General features: G+C 43.8%; 1 protein-coding gene across 1 annotated transcript; it reads right to left on the reverse strand.

Annotated features, from left to right (window-relative positions):
* Window positions 1-4,381: 4,381 nt before the first annotated feature.
* Window positions 4,382-14,162, reverse strand: GINS3 (GINS complex subunit 3). Its single transcript, XM_032854337.1, has 3 exons — window positions 13,667-14,162; window positions 6,693-6,926; window positions 4,382-5,085 (listed from the first exon to the last, which is right to left on the reverse strand). The coding sequence occupies exons 1-3, from the start codon at window positions 13,850-13,852 to the stop codon at window positions 4,855-4,857; spliced, it is 651 nt and encodes a 216-aa protein (XP_032710228.1). The 5' UTR covers window positions 13,853-14,162; the 3' UTR covers window positions 4,382-4,854.
* Between the last annotated feature and the right edge of the window lie 348 nt (window positions 14,163-14,510).

Consider the following 14,510-nt stretch of genomic DNA (forward strand, 5'->3'; position numbering starts at 1 on the left):
CGTCAACATGCATCATTCCCACACATTCCCTTCAATAAATCACACCCCCTTTCTCTGACCTGTCTCATTGGTTGCCCTTGAATCTATATTCCTTAGTCACTCGTTTGCTTTTCTAGATCGAAAGAAAAGAAACTCTCGTCAGGGAAGAATGTTCATTGCACAAGGGGAGGGATGGAAATTGTGTGGGAATCAAATAAACTTTCAAGGGTGATACAAGAACAGAGAACGACATAAAGATTAAAAACTCTGAGGTTGGTTTTTTTTTCCCTTAATTAGGCATAGGTGGGAGATGTTTGCAAGGATTAGCTGGTTCTGTGTGCTCCCTTTATGGATTCTGAAACACTAGCAGTTCCCAGGACTATTTTCAGAGCTGTCCTGACACTTGTTAATAATATTGGTGTATAAAGCTGTGCTCTTTTTAAACTCATTTAGACACAAAGAAAATTAGCTAGTATGTGCCAGAAGGGAAAGGGGAGAAAATCAAGTTATTGCTGTCAGAGAGAGAATGCGAAAGCTTTAAGTAAAATTAAAGAGACCTTTTCCCAACAGATCCAAGTACCAGTGAGTGACATTTTCAGGTGAAAAGCTAATATTCTCCCTTTTTGATGAACTGACCTGCAGCTCGTTCCTGGGCAAGGCCCAACAAGCCCCTAATTGGCCGCCCTGACCTACATCAATGCAATGAAACGTTTCCAATAAGCTGAACTCCTGAAATTACCATAGTTTGGAAGAGTCTGATGTTCTTTTTTGCTTTCAAAACCGATTGCCCCTAAATGCAATGGAGGATTTTAAATTGCATTCTGAACAGGAAAAGGACATTAGTGGAAAAACTGGTGAAATGTGAATAAAGCCCGTGGCTTAGTTAACAGAGTTTAATAAATGCACACGGTTACATAAGATGAGGGGGGACGCTGGGTGGAGGATATAGGCTGCCTCTCTATACTATCTTCAGTGGAATGGTGCCCCATCAGTTGACCTGACTCTGATCTCTGAAGAGCAGACAAAGGAGACCTCTGGCTTTGGGGAGGAGCCCCATTTGTACCTTCCCCTAAACCACAGCACGGGCAATGGGAGAGGGTACCCTGAAACGAGAATGTTCGTGTCCCAAGGAAGGCTGCCAGCCGAATGGGCTGGGTTACAGTGTCTCTGTGCTAGACAGAAATGCACAGGCCTGGAAAAATCAACAAAATGAGCTCAAACAAAAGCAGGCTGGGACTGTCACCTTTGTTAATCATTTGCTCTCAGTAGGAGAGTGTGGTTATACATGGTCTCAGGATTCCCCTTGATTCACTATTTCAGTGATTTTATTCACTATTCATTAAGGAGGGGAGTTTACTGCTCACTCAAAATAGTGATATCAAGAGTGAGCAACAGAATTCCAAATTCAGACAATTTCTTTAGGTTTTAGGGTATTTAATTGACTTTTAGAAATTATCTGTGTATATTTGAATTAAAAAATTTCAGCTTACCCATATGAGGTAAGGATTGTAAGATTAAGTTTCTTATTGTTAAGCATTTATCCTACATTTTGTTCAAGTTATTTCAAGGATAGATTTTTCTTTTAAACACAAAGATATCTGCTTTCAGAAACACACATACGGCCTCTGCACAGTTATTTTCCTTTGCTAAGATGTGTAAAATATTTTCATTTAAGCACAACTGTTTCAAGCATAAAGATGAACAGCTCTTTTGGGGTTTCTTGAAGGATGGGGGAGCAGAATAGACAGACTCACAGGGGGGCTGACCTGAGTAAGTCACTCAATACTTCTGCATTCTGACTGCACTACTTCAGAAGCAGTGTTCCGGAAACTTCTCAGGTCCAGTGGTGCTGAGAGATTAATGAGAAACTCTGTAAGATACTGAGAACTCTCTTAGGCAGAACACGCAATTTATATTTAAAATAAGAAACAAATTAATTCGGCTACAGAAGCATTAAAAAATTTTTACACCACGGGCGCCTGTGTGGCTCAGCCAGTTAAGGATCTGATTCTTGATTTTGGCTCAGGTCATGATCTCGGGGTTTTGAGATTGAGCCCCGCCACAGGCTCCATGGTCAGCGGGGAGTCTGCTGGACATTCCCTCCCTCTGCCCCTCCTCCTGCTCACTCCCTACCTCTCTAAATGAAATAGATAAATCTTTTAAAAAACAGATTAAAAAAATTTCTATGCCAGATCACTGGGGTTAAGTGAATTTTTTTAATAAAAGGGGCTGGGATGGTGGAATGATCTTTTTCTTGGATTTGGAAGGGCTTTGAGCTGAGAATAAATAAGATCTGACTTATTTTTGAACAAGACCACTGTGGCTGCTATGGTGAGAAGTCTCAAGGTGGGGTGGAAAGTGGGTGCAGGGGGCCGTTGGGAGGTGACACAACCATCCAGTGCGAGACTGGCGGTGGGGGAAGACGTGTCAGATCGTACAGGTGATTTGAAGATAGACCCAAAAGACATGGAGAGGAAGGGCAGGGCCAAGGAGGCACCCAGGTTTTTGTCCTGTGCAAGAGGGAAGGATAGTGTTGTCTGAAACAGAGAAGACAGAAATTATAGGAGGAACAGACTGAGGCAGATTAGTTCCATTTCAGCCAAGTGAGGTCAGACGTTGAAGTAGAATGTCAAGTAGGTGGCGGGATCCAAGTCTGGAGTTGGAGGGAGGGTCTGAGCTGCAGATCAAATTTTGGGTAGCACGTAGATGGTATTTAAAAAGCTTGAGATAGGATAAGATGCCCTCACGAGGGAGAACGGCTAGGCTAGGAGAGACCCAAGGACTCAGACTGGGGCCATCCAAAGTTCAGAGGTCAAGGAGAGCAGGAGGGACGGACCCAGGAGTCCAGACTTGCCCCACTCCCCTGGTAGCCCGGATGGTCCCAGGGAAAAACCTCAATGTGGTGAGGTGTTTGCATATAATTAAGGCCTCAGTTATCTGGGAACAGAGCCTTAAGGGGAAAGGACACACGTTTCCCCGCTATTGATTTTAAGAGCAGTTTGCTGTTTGAGTCATTTGTGGACTCATTTTGAAAAACTCACCTCTTTGAAGGGAACAAATAGTGATCTATAAGCCTGATTTGAGGAGGACTGCAGGGGAGAGAGGTAGTAATTGAAAGGCTTGAAGGCAACCTTGTAACTGGAAATAGGTTTCAAAAGCTACTTATAATAATCTGTTCAAAATGTAAACAGGGAATAAATTCTGCACATGCATATCCACTTATTCCCAGCATGTGACTCCAGCATAATTTTTTTTTCCCAACAAGAGAAAAAAATGGCAGCCGCCTTAGCACAGACTTTAAATACAAAGCTATCTGTGAAAACAGCAAATCCAAAAATGAAGCAATACACTTTTCTCCCTCTGACTATGCCTTGTCTCCGGGCCCTGGCTCTATGCAAACACCGTGCTAGCAAAGAAAGGCCCACCTTTCTGGGACACAAATCGTTGCTACAGAGAATGTCCCTCAAATTCACGAGTCTGGTGCAAACAAAAGAGCAGCCACGGAAACACGGATTTAGTTGGGCATTATTGTCAAATACGATCAAAGACAAAATTCTCTGATCGCTTTGTCTGATCATCTGTAGTACTCGAGTTACAGAAATAGTACTTGTACAGAATGTATTCATGTGCAAAACGGATCATTTATTTAGCACCAAAATCAAATCATAAAAACACTGTTTCCATCTTGAAACATGCATTTTAAAAGCCATTCTGGCATTCTAAGTTTGCAGGGAGACATCTGCACAATTTGGATCCCCAAATCCCTCTATAATTTCTAATGACAAAGACAGTTGTCATTTGTGGGAAGTCGGCGTAGAGATAACTATCCTTCAAATGGGGTGGCCTGCAGGGAACAAAGCTTCTTACTCAGGCCAAGGTTTCCGCCTTGATCTCCGGGGACGAGCTCTGTGCTTGCTGAAACAGATCCTCGGTACATGGTCAGGAATCCTGTAGGTAGTGGTGCTGCTGAATTTACTGAAGAGGGAAAATAGCGTCAAGGTCTCCCGCCTACTTACATTTGCCCCGTGCAGCTTCTCAAATGGGGCCCTTCCTAACCAGCCACCCTAAAGTCTGGTTTTCAATATAAGAAGAGCTGGTACACACCCTTTAATAATTACTTTGCGATTCCAAATGACTCCCTGACAGCTGCTCTAGGGAGGGAAGGAACTGCTGTGCTGGTGGCTCTGAAGATCTCAAGACAAAAGCCAGGCTCAGGTTAACCATTTCCCCTCCAGGCTGCCTGCAGAGCTTTGTGTACCTAGACCCCAAAGCCCTGGCTAGAGAGGAGGAAGGCAATGTGTAAAAGCCCCTTCAGTAAAAGTCCCACCATTCATCTGCCTGTTCCTTTTTCTTCTTTATTCTTGGCTTGGGGTAACTCCCCACAGGCAGGGGACACAAGGCTGACATCCTGGGGCTGCCTGCTGTCCTCTGAGCACCCATGAGGAAGATGGAGCAGCAGTTACGCTCACGTGAACATTTGTGAGCAGGCGAAGACGGCCCATTTGTACCTGTCCTTTGGAGCTAGTGAAACTGGACATTGGAGGTTATTACACTCCCAGGCACAAGGGATCCCAGTTCCAACTGTACTATGATGCATGTATTAACCATCCTTCTTTATAAGGGACTTTGGTTTCTCTCCAGCTGGGGGTTCATGGTTTAAGTAGGCCTGGGCTGTGGGTCAGCAGGTTGGGATAGTCTCATATGCCTCATAGGTCAAGGACCTCCTACAGCACATCCTTTCCCACACGGACTGCTGCAGGAAATAAGCCATGACATGGGACACGGTTCTGGTCCTATAGAAGGTCAGCGAGGCTCCTATCAAGGACACACAGAGTGGTTCCCTCCACCAGGAGCACTTCTGTGTTCTTCTGGCCTTCAGTTGTCCATGTCAGTCAGTTTTCTCTTCTTATAGTTCTGAACGAGGCTGGAGGCTGTGATCTGAGAAGCCTGCCCCTTCTCCCAACACTGGAAGTCATTCAGTCCTTTCTGTCCTGTTTGAAACAAGCCCCTCTCCATCTCGTCCAGCCTGGCTACCAGTGCTGAAGTGTCTTCATTGTAAGCGTTCTGGGAGGAGTCCATGATGCGGCGAAAACGTCCAATGAATGTCTGAAGAAGAAGCGAATGAGAGAAATAAGATCCATTTTATCCCTGTACATTTTTGTTTTTAAAGATTTTATTTCTAAGTAATCTCTTCACCCTTTTCAAGAAGGGCTTGATCTCACAACCCCGAGATCAAGAGTCACGCGATCCATTGACGGAGTCTGCCAGGTGGCCCATCCCTGAACATCCCTGAACATTAAATGTCACGAAGGGGAAGTTTGGACTCAGTCAGAAGGAGGTGTGAGGCCACTACCACTCAAGTTGTATCACGTTGCCACACCTCAATTTCCCCGTCTGTGAAACAGACTATTAGGAAAATCCAATGGGTTGTTATGGAAACCAGTGAAGGAACACCTGTAAAGCATCTCACAAATGACTGGCAAGAGGAAGCTCCTCGAAAAGCATTACCTGTTATTGTTATTAGGGACAAAGGCCATAATAATGCACAGTGACACATGCAGACAGGTTTCAACCAAAGAAGATTCCTGATCTAATTGAACGCATTTTCTACTTTTTTCAGTCTGAGAGCAGGACAGAGACACATGTGATCTAGGAGTGTCACTCTACCCTAGGGCTCCGAGACCAAGCCACGAGCCCTGGCTTCAGTTTCTTCCTTGGCCTTGTGGCGATGTCACCTTATATGTCAGCAACTTTACAGGACTTCAAAGCAATGATGGGAAAAGAAAACAAAGAAATCACTAGCCAAGGGCAGTGTTCTAATTCAAGAACATGTCCTGGAGATACTGTAAGACAAATGGGTTTTCCTCACTTTTAGCTTCCTGCTCACAAGAGTTTCCTAAGCTCCAATGGTCTACAGTCTGTGTATTGGCTTCTTTATCTGAATGGAGAGCAATGAAGTGTTTCTTTACTATCCACATTAAAAATTGCACAAGGACACATTAGCCCAACACCGGGCAGAAATGTGTCTTTAGCCACCGATTCTTGCAAAGCTAGAAATGAAGGAGTAAAACAAGAGGTAGAAAAGGAGGTTTCTTCTAATATTAGCAGAATAAAAAGTTAAAATAAGGTCATACCTAAAGGATGGTACTATGTGCATAACACTGTCTTGTCCATGGAACATAACAGTAATAGGTACCATTTATTAAATAGCACAATATAAACTCACTGTGATGTGGTAATTTTGGCACTCTTGTATCTCTACTTAACAGGCGAAAAATTGAGAAGCCTAGAGAGAACAAGTAGCTTGACCAGATCACACCGTGAGGACACAGTGCAGATGCAGAGCCACATCTTAGCCCCAGAGCAAGGGAAGGGAACAAGTAACAGGTACATTCCTGAGAGGAACCCTCAGGCCAGTCCTGGGGCTGGGCTGGTACATTTGGGAGCCTGTCCCTGTGGTCAACCATCATCCCTTTCTTATTTCTAGGACTTTCTGTTGGTCCCAAGTCTTAACAAGCAAATATGAAAAGCTGCAGACCAATCATTTTGAAGTAGGTATATAATCAGCAAACACAGTCTAACTGTCGGCTGACATGGAATAATGAACGAACCATGTAAATGGTACACTTCCCCGAGAACAGTGAAGTCTGCTGGTGACCACACCAGCTCCCAGGGCCCGTGCAGTGCCTTAGATTTTCACATTAATCACTTGCCTGCAGGAGAGACTGGGAAATGTCTGCATTCTCTGGACTGTCGAAATGCAGCAGCTGGGAGCCAAACCCATAGAAATGTGGCCCCAGCTTGTGGAGGTCCACCACATTGGCGTCGGCACTGAACACCGTCCTCCAACCTTGTTGGTAGATCTTGGGGAGTTCCACAGAAAGGATCCGCCGCTTGTTGTCAAAAAGTCCTTTTGCCAGCCACAAGGGGAGTTCAAGCTTTGAGCCCTGCATCAGACAAGAACACAGATTTTAACAACAAATCACATAGCAAGCATGTGTGCTAGAAAAGAAATACACACTCCATTGGCAAATATCAGTGTTGGCCGTTCTCCTTGGCGGCAGGGCTACCATGTGCAGAAGCCTGGTTGTGACCTGAAAAACTGAACCGCAGGGGCTCAAGTTCAATGTCATGATGGAATGGCAAGAAATGGATTTATTCAATGAAAGCAAAGTACAGGACAAAACCATGGTATTAAGGGAAAGTTTTCTAACTCACAGAAATAAAAACTCCCAATTGCAGTCACTTCAGAAATATAATAAACATTTCTGCTTTCTCTGAATATTCAATATCTATTCTTCATATACACTGACTGGGAGCCTGTTATATGCTAAGAAGCACACCCTGGGTGCCAAGGGCTAGATGGAAAAACAGTATCAGCCTGACCTCAGACCACAGGCCCTCTGTATCCCACTTCATAGTTTGAGATGACAGGAGAGAGAAATCTATATTTTTAAAGCCTTAACAGAATTGGAAAATATGGTGAGGGGGCCACAACAGACCAGAAATTGAGAGAAATATCCAAAAAAATAAAAGTCAAACCTAACTTAAGTCGAAGGAGGTACAATAGCATAGAACTCTCATGGAGCAGAACTGCTGCAAAAGGCGGGAGAAGCTTTGCAGTGTGTATGAGCAGAGCTTTTTGCCAACCTCCCAGGGCCAGGGAGACAAATACTGAGTTCAAGGCTTCCAAAGAAGCCAGAACATAGGGGATCAAGATTTGAGAAGAAAAGGATAGAGAGAGAATGAAGTCCAATTTCTGTACCAAATATCATGAGTAATTAGGCACTAGCTTTAAAACAAATTTTAAAAAATCAATTAGAAATTCCAGATCTGAAAAATGCAAGAATTGAACTTTAAGAACTCAACAGAGGGGAGCACCTAGGTGACTCAGTTGGGTAAGCATCTGATTCTTGATTTCAGTTCAAGTCATGATCTCAGGGTCCGGAGATTGAGACCCCTACTGGGATTCTCCCTTTCCCCCTCCCCACTTAAAAAAACAAAACAAAACTCAATAGATTAAGTTACATTTGACTGGCCTACCAGATTTGACACAGATAGAGGGTCATGAATTGAAAAAAGAGTGAACAGAAAATATCCAACTGAAGCATAAAAAGAAAATACAAGAAACAGCATGAGAAATGTGGAATATGGTAGAAAGAAAGGAAGTCAGTCTAACCTGCATGTAATTTGAAGCCCAGAAAGAGAAGAGGAATAGATTGAAGCAAAGGAAGTATTTGAGAAGAAAATAGTCATGGAATTTCCAAAATTTAAGAGAGATATCAAATCACAGATTCTAGGAACATAATGAAGCAGGATAAATATTTTTTTTAAGATTTTATTTATTTATTTGACAGAGATCACAAGTAGGCAGAGAGGCAGTCAGAGAGAGTAAAAGGGAAGCAGGCTCCCCGCTGAGCAGAGAGCCCGATGCGGGGCTCGATCCCAGGACTCTGAGATCATGACCTGAGCTGAAGGCATAACCCACTGAGCTTAACCCACTGAGCCATCCAGGTGCCCCCGAAGTAGGATAAATATTAATAAAACCACAACTCGGCACATCTTACTCAAATTGCTGAAAAATGAAGACCTAGAGAAAATCTTAGAAGGCATTGCTGGTGGGGGTGAGAACACATCTTTTACAAAACGAGCTAGAAGAGTCAAAGCCAACCTCTCAACGGAAATGAAGGAAGACACAAAACAATGAAAATGGAATGACATTTTATTTTTATTTATTTTTAAAAAGATTTTATTTATTTGAGAGAGACAGTACAAGAAGGGGTAGGGCCAGAGGGAAAAGCAGGCTCCCCACTGAGCAGGGAGCCTGATGTAGGGCTCCATGATCATCAACTGAACCGAAGGCTTGAAATTTAACTGAAATAGTCAACCAGGTGCCCCTGGAATGACATCTTTTAAAAAAGGCCTGAAATAACAGCAAATCTAAAATTCTATACCCGGTGAAAATATCCTTTCAAAAGTAATGGGAAAACAAAGGTATTTTCACACAGGAAGTGTGCGGAAAGTTAACACAGCAAGCCTCAGACTGCCCTCCTTAGAAAGGCCTGCTTGTAAGCTTGGTCCTTGGTGGGTGTCCTTGAATCTGGGTTTCAGGAGGGTTCCCACTATTCTCAGAATGGATACATGTGCTTCACTGTGCTTAGTTTGCACAATGTGGTTTATGCTGAATACCTGCTTTCCTTCTGGGAGCCTGGAATCTTTGTATATGTTAGGTAGAGTGCCTATGTAACTAGCCCTCAATAAGACCTTGGGTACTGAGTCTCTAATGAGCTTTCCTGGTACACAAATATTTCACACATATCACAATGCATTACTGGAGAAATTCAGTGCATCCAGTGTGACTCCGCTGGGACTTGAAAGCTTATATCCGGCTTTCTGCAAACTTCATTCACCACACCCTTTCCCTTTGCTGGTTTTACTCTATATCCTTTTATCGTATTAAAATGTAAACATAAGAATGACTGTATACTGAGTCCTTTGTGTTCTCTTAGTGAATCATTAAACCGCGGATTGGTCTTGGGGACCCCCTGTACAGACAGAAATGGAGAATTTATCACCAGAAGACACAGAGTAAGTAAATCTTGAAGAATGAAAATGATCCCAGAAATAAATATGGAAATACAGGACAGACAGTTAATAGTAGGAAGGCAAAAATAAACACAAATATATCAGTAATTAAATTAAATGTAAAAAAGTTAAATACACCAGTTGGAAAATTGTCTAACCAAATAAAAACAAAACCCCACTATATGCTGCTTAAAAGAGATGTATCTTTTTTTTTTTTTTTAGATTTTATTTATTAATTTGACAGAGAGAGAGAGATCACAAGTAGGCAGAGAGGCAGGCAGAGAGAGAGGGGGAAGCAGGCTCCCCGCCGAGCAGAGAGCCCGATGCGGGGCTCAATCCCAGGACCCCGAGTTCATGACCTGAGCCGAAGGCAGAGGCTCTAACCCACTGAGCCACCTGGGTGCCCCAAAAGAGATATATCTTAAATAAAAAGACATAGAAAGATTGAAAAAAAAAAAGTCATGCAGATAGTAATCAAAAGAAAGGAGACTAGAGATACAATAAAAAAAGGGTCATTATATCCACAAGAAAAAGACAGGCATCTGTCTAAACTGACAGAAGTAAAAGGAGAAATAGACAAATCCATAATTATAGTGGGAGACTTTGGCATATCTCTTTAGATAAGTAATAGCCAAAAACCCCAATAAGGATTGAGAAGTTCTCAACAAAACAGCAAACTTGACCTGACTTACATTATTTATCACACATCATGACTTCATAATATATATCTATTCAAGTGCATATAGAATGTTTAAGTGGATTTTATGCTGCAGTATAAAGCAAGCTTTCTTTCAAAAGACCGAAATCTTTCAGACTACATTCTCTTGCCACAGTGTAACGAATTAAACTAGAAATCAAAACCAGAAAAGATGAAAAGCAAAATCTCAACATGTTTGGAATTAAGCACTGTGAGTCAATGAAGAAATAACTATGAGTCAATGAAGAAATCACAATAGAAATTAGAAATTATTTTGAACTCACTGATATGAAAATAAAATACAACAAATCAAAACTTGTGGAATGTAATTAAAGCTGAGCTCAGAGGAAATGCAGAGCTAAAAAATGCATAAAGGAAAGCTGAAAAATCAATCACCTGGGGACCCATCTCAAAATGCATGGGCAGGGTTGTGGGGGGTAGGAAACAATAGAAAATTAAATCCAAAGAAAGTAGCAGTAAAGAACTAATTAAGAACTTAATAACCTAGAAAACAAGGGTACAAAGAAGAAAACTGAGAGAGTTATAAGTTAGTTCTTTTAAAAGACTAATAAAACAGATGAACACATGAGAGGGGGGAGAATGAGAGAGAGAAAGAGAGAGAGAAGGTAACAAACCATAGGAGATTCAACAATAGAGAATAAACAGGGTTGATGGAGGGAGAGAGGTGGGGGATGGGCTAGATGGTGAGAGGCATTAAGGAGGGCACTTGTGATGACACTGGGTATTGTATATAAGTGATGAATCACTTAATTCCTGAAACTAATACTGCACTGTATGTTAACTAACTAGGATTTAAATAAAATTTTGAAGAAAATAAAAGACTAATGCTTGATAAACTCCTAGGAAGACTAATGAAAGGAGCATAATTTCTCCATATCAAAAATAAAAACTGGGGCACCTGTGTGGCTCAGTCATTAAGCATCTGCCTTCAGCTCAGGTCATGATCCCAGAGTCCTGGGACACTGGGATCGAGCCCTGCATCAGCTCCCTGCTCATCAGGAAGCCTGCTTCTCCCTCTCCCACACCCCCTGCTTGTGTTCCCTCTCTCGCTATCTCTTTCTCTCTGTCAAATAAATAAATATAATCTTTTGTTTGTTTTAAAAGCTTTTATTTATTTATTTGATGGATAGTGATCACAAGTAGGCAGAGAGGCAGGCAGAGAGAGAGAGGGAAGCAGGTTCCCTGCTGAGCAGAGAGCCTGTTGTGAGACTTGATCCCAGGACCCTGAGATCATGACCTGAGCTGAAGGCAGAGGCTTAACCCACTGAGCCACCCAGGTGTCCCTAAATAAATAGAATCTTAAAACAAACAAACAAACAAACAAACAAAACCCAAATAATAAAAACCAAGACACCAATATAATCCTACAGATGTCAGAAAGATAGTAAAAGGAAATTTTGAAGATTATACCACTACATTTGGAAATCTATATGAAATCGTCCAAATGCCTAGGGGAGAAAACAATGTACCAAGAAAAACACAGGAAGAAACAGAAAACCTAAATAGTCCTGTATCTATGAATGAAATTAAATATGTCATTAAAAACCATCCTACACAAATCTCCCAAATAGAATTCCAAATAATTTATGTAGACACCGCCCCCAAAGAGGTAGAGCATAACTCCCCCACTCCTTACGTGAGGCTGTGTATAATGACTCCCTCCCAAAAACAGAACAGTATGGAAAGGTGGAAAAAAGTTAACTTTTTTTTGGGGGGGGGGTTGGGGGGAGAGAGAGAGAGGGAGGGAGAGACTGTGTGTGTGAGAGAGAAAGAGTGAGATAGAGAGAGAGGTGGGGAGGGGCAGAGGGAAAGGGAGAGAATCCTAAGCAGGCTCCACTCCCAGAACAGAGCCTAACTCGGGGCTCAATCCCACGACTCTGAGATCGGGATCTGAGCCGAAATCAAGAGCTGGATGCTTAAGCAGCTGAGTCACCCAGGAGCCCTGGAAAAAGTAACTTGATGGTGAAGAATCCTGACAAACACTATCTTAGCCAGGTGATGGAGGTTCCTATCCGTGATAAACCACACCGACACTATATGCCCTTGGTATGCCGCCATGAAAATAGCACTTCACCTCTGTGATCTTCCTCCTCAAATCAGTCTAACCATGAGGGAATCATCAGACAAATCCCAACTGAGGAACATTCCACAAATTACCCGGCCGGCACTCCACAAAACTGTCATGGTCACTAAACACAAAGAAAATCTGATCAACTATCACAGCCAAGAGCAGCCCAAGGATACGGGATACTAAATGCAACGGGGGTGACCTGGCTGGAATCCTGGAACACAAAAAAGGCCATTTGGTAAAACGAAGGCAATATGAATAACATATGGGCAGCACATCTCTGCTTACAAGTGTGTATGAGAACACAATCCTTCTGACTATAAGGCAAAGCTAAGAAATAACGTCTTAATTTTCTACAAATCAAAAAAACAAGCTCACGATTATTATTTAAAAACACAGAGGCAAATCCTGAAGAAACTCTTTAAAAAGTCGACAGACCGGGTGGACCTGGCAAGGAAAACTGGGGGGAAAGCAAAGCAGGGGCCCCCTAATTTTTCTTAGAAATTTTGTCACCATTTGACCTTTGTATATGGATTACTTTGGATAAAAATGGAAACAAACACGCCAAACTAACACACCCTTCCAAGCAAAATGTAGGTTAAAGAGGAAATAACAAAATAACCATCTTGAGCCCGTTCCTGGGGCAAACTAGCTTGTGAAGTCCCACAGCTCCAGGCTCCAATCCCAAGCTCACCACGGGCAATGGGACCCTGAACAAGTTACACAAACTTTCTGGGCTTCAGATTCCTGGTGTGTAACCAGATCCAACTATAGGGTCATGGAAGGATTAAAGGAGTCACAGAAGGGAAGATTCCCTCCCCCACACCATCCACGCCGGCACTGAAGCCCTCGGTAGACGGTTGCGGATACCGTCGTCGCTGCGCAGGAATGAATCTAGCAATTTGCGGTTCCCAGACGTATCACATCCTCTTACAGAACCCAAAGCTGTCGTTTTAAGACAAACGTGATCAGGAGCCCCCGATCCTGAAGTCGTCAGTAGTAGCCGGTCCTTTAAGCCTTAGGCACAAGACAGGGCGAGTGGGGGCTCTGCTCAATTTGGACAGCTTCAAAAATGGTATCAGACCACCTAGGATAAACTCGGTTTCACACAGGAGGCCCGCCGCTAAGAAAGCGCTTCAGCGCGCCGAGACCGGCGGTTACAGCTTGTTTGTGCATAAGGCCCGCCACCCCCCCCCCCCCCCCCCCCCCCCCCCCCGCAAAACGACAAATCCCAAGGGGGATCACGGTTTTGGCGCGGCGGCCACGCCCAACCGGAACTGTAGTCTTTTCCGGAGAACGCGCGTGGGCAGGCTTACCTGAGGGATCGCGTGGTCAGTCTCCGGACCTCCGCTCCGCTCCAGGAAGAAAGCGCCGAGGCGAGGCATGGGGGTCTCTGTGCGCACGGGGAGCTTCTCGTGGGACATCAGGATGTCGTCCAAGGATAGAAAGTTCTCCTCAGGCCCCAGCGCCCCCGACTCTATCCGGAAATAAGCCTCAGACATGGCGGCGGCGGCTTGAACTTCTTCGCTTCCACTCGTGTGGTGCCGGGAGTCCGAGATAGAAAAGCCTGAAAAAGCGGATGCTGGTCAAGGTTGTGAAGAGTGTGGAGGTTTGCTGTGGCCGCCAGGCTGACTGAAAATTTTCCCGCTCTGCGGATGGGCCAGACTGGAGCAATCGATCCCGGCGGGCCTGCCCAGGCAGAAACAATCGACAGCCTGCGGACTTGGTCCCACGTGATCAGGGGCGGGGCGCAGTCCCTACCTGCGCGGGGAAGATTTGTACCCTGCAGTGTGTGAGCTCAGTGTGGGAACTTATTTATTTTTTTGGAAAGATTTTATTTATTTGACAGAAAGAGGGAGAGCACAGCAGGAGGAACAGTGGGCAGAGGGAGAAGCAGACTTTCCGCTGAGTGGGGAGCCTGATATGGGGCTTGATCCCAGAACCCTGGGATCAAGCAGAAGGCAGAGGCCGAATCCACGGAGGCACCCAGTTCCAGTCCCACCACAGTGTGGGAACTTTAAAAGGGAGTTGGAAATGCCCATTGAGGTGTCTGGATGATTTGTACTAGATTTTATGTGGTCCTTTAAATGTTTACATGAAGTTAAAAACACTTAGCAACACGTTTGGGGGATTATAAGTGGGCATCATTGTGGCCTCCGT

This window comes from Lontra canadensis, unplaced genomic scaffold (genome assembly GCF_010015895.1).
Source record: "Lontra canadensis isolate GAN:19392208 unplaced genomic scaffold, GSC_riverotter_1.0 scaffold8, whole genome shotgun sequence".
NCBI lineage: Eukaryota > Metazoa > Chordata > Mammalia > Carnivora > Mustelidae > Lontra > Lontra canadensis.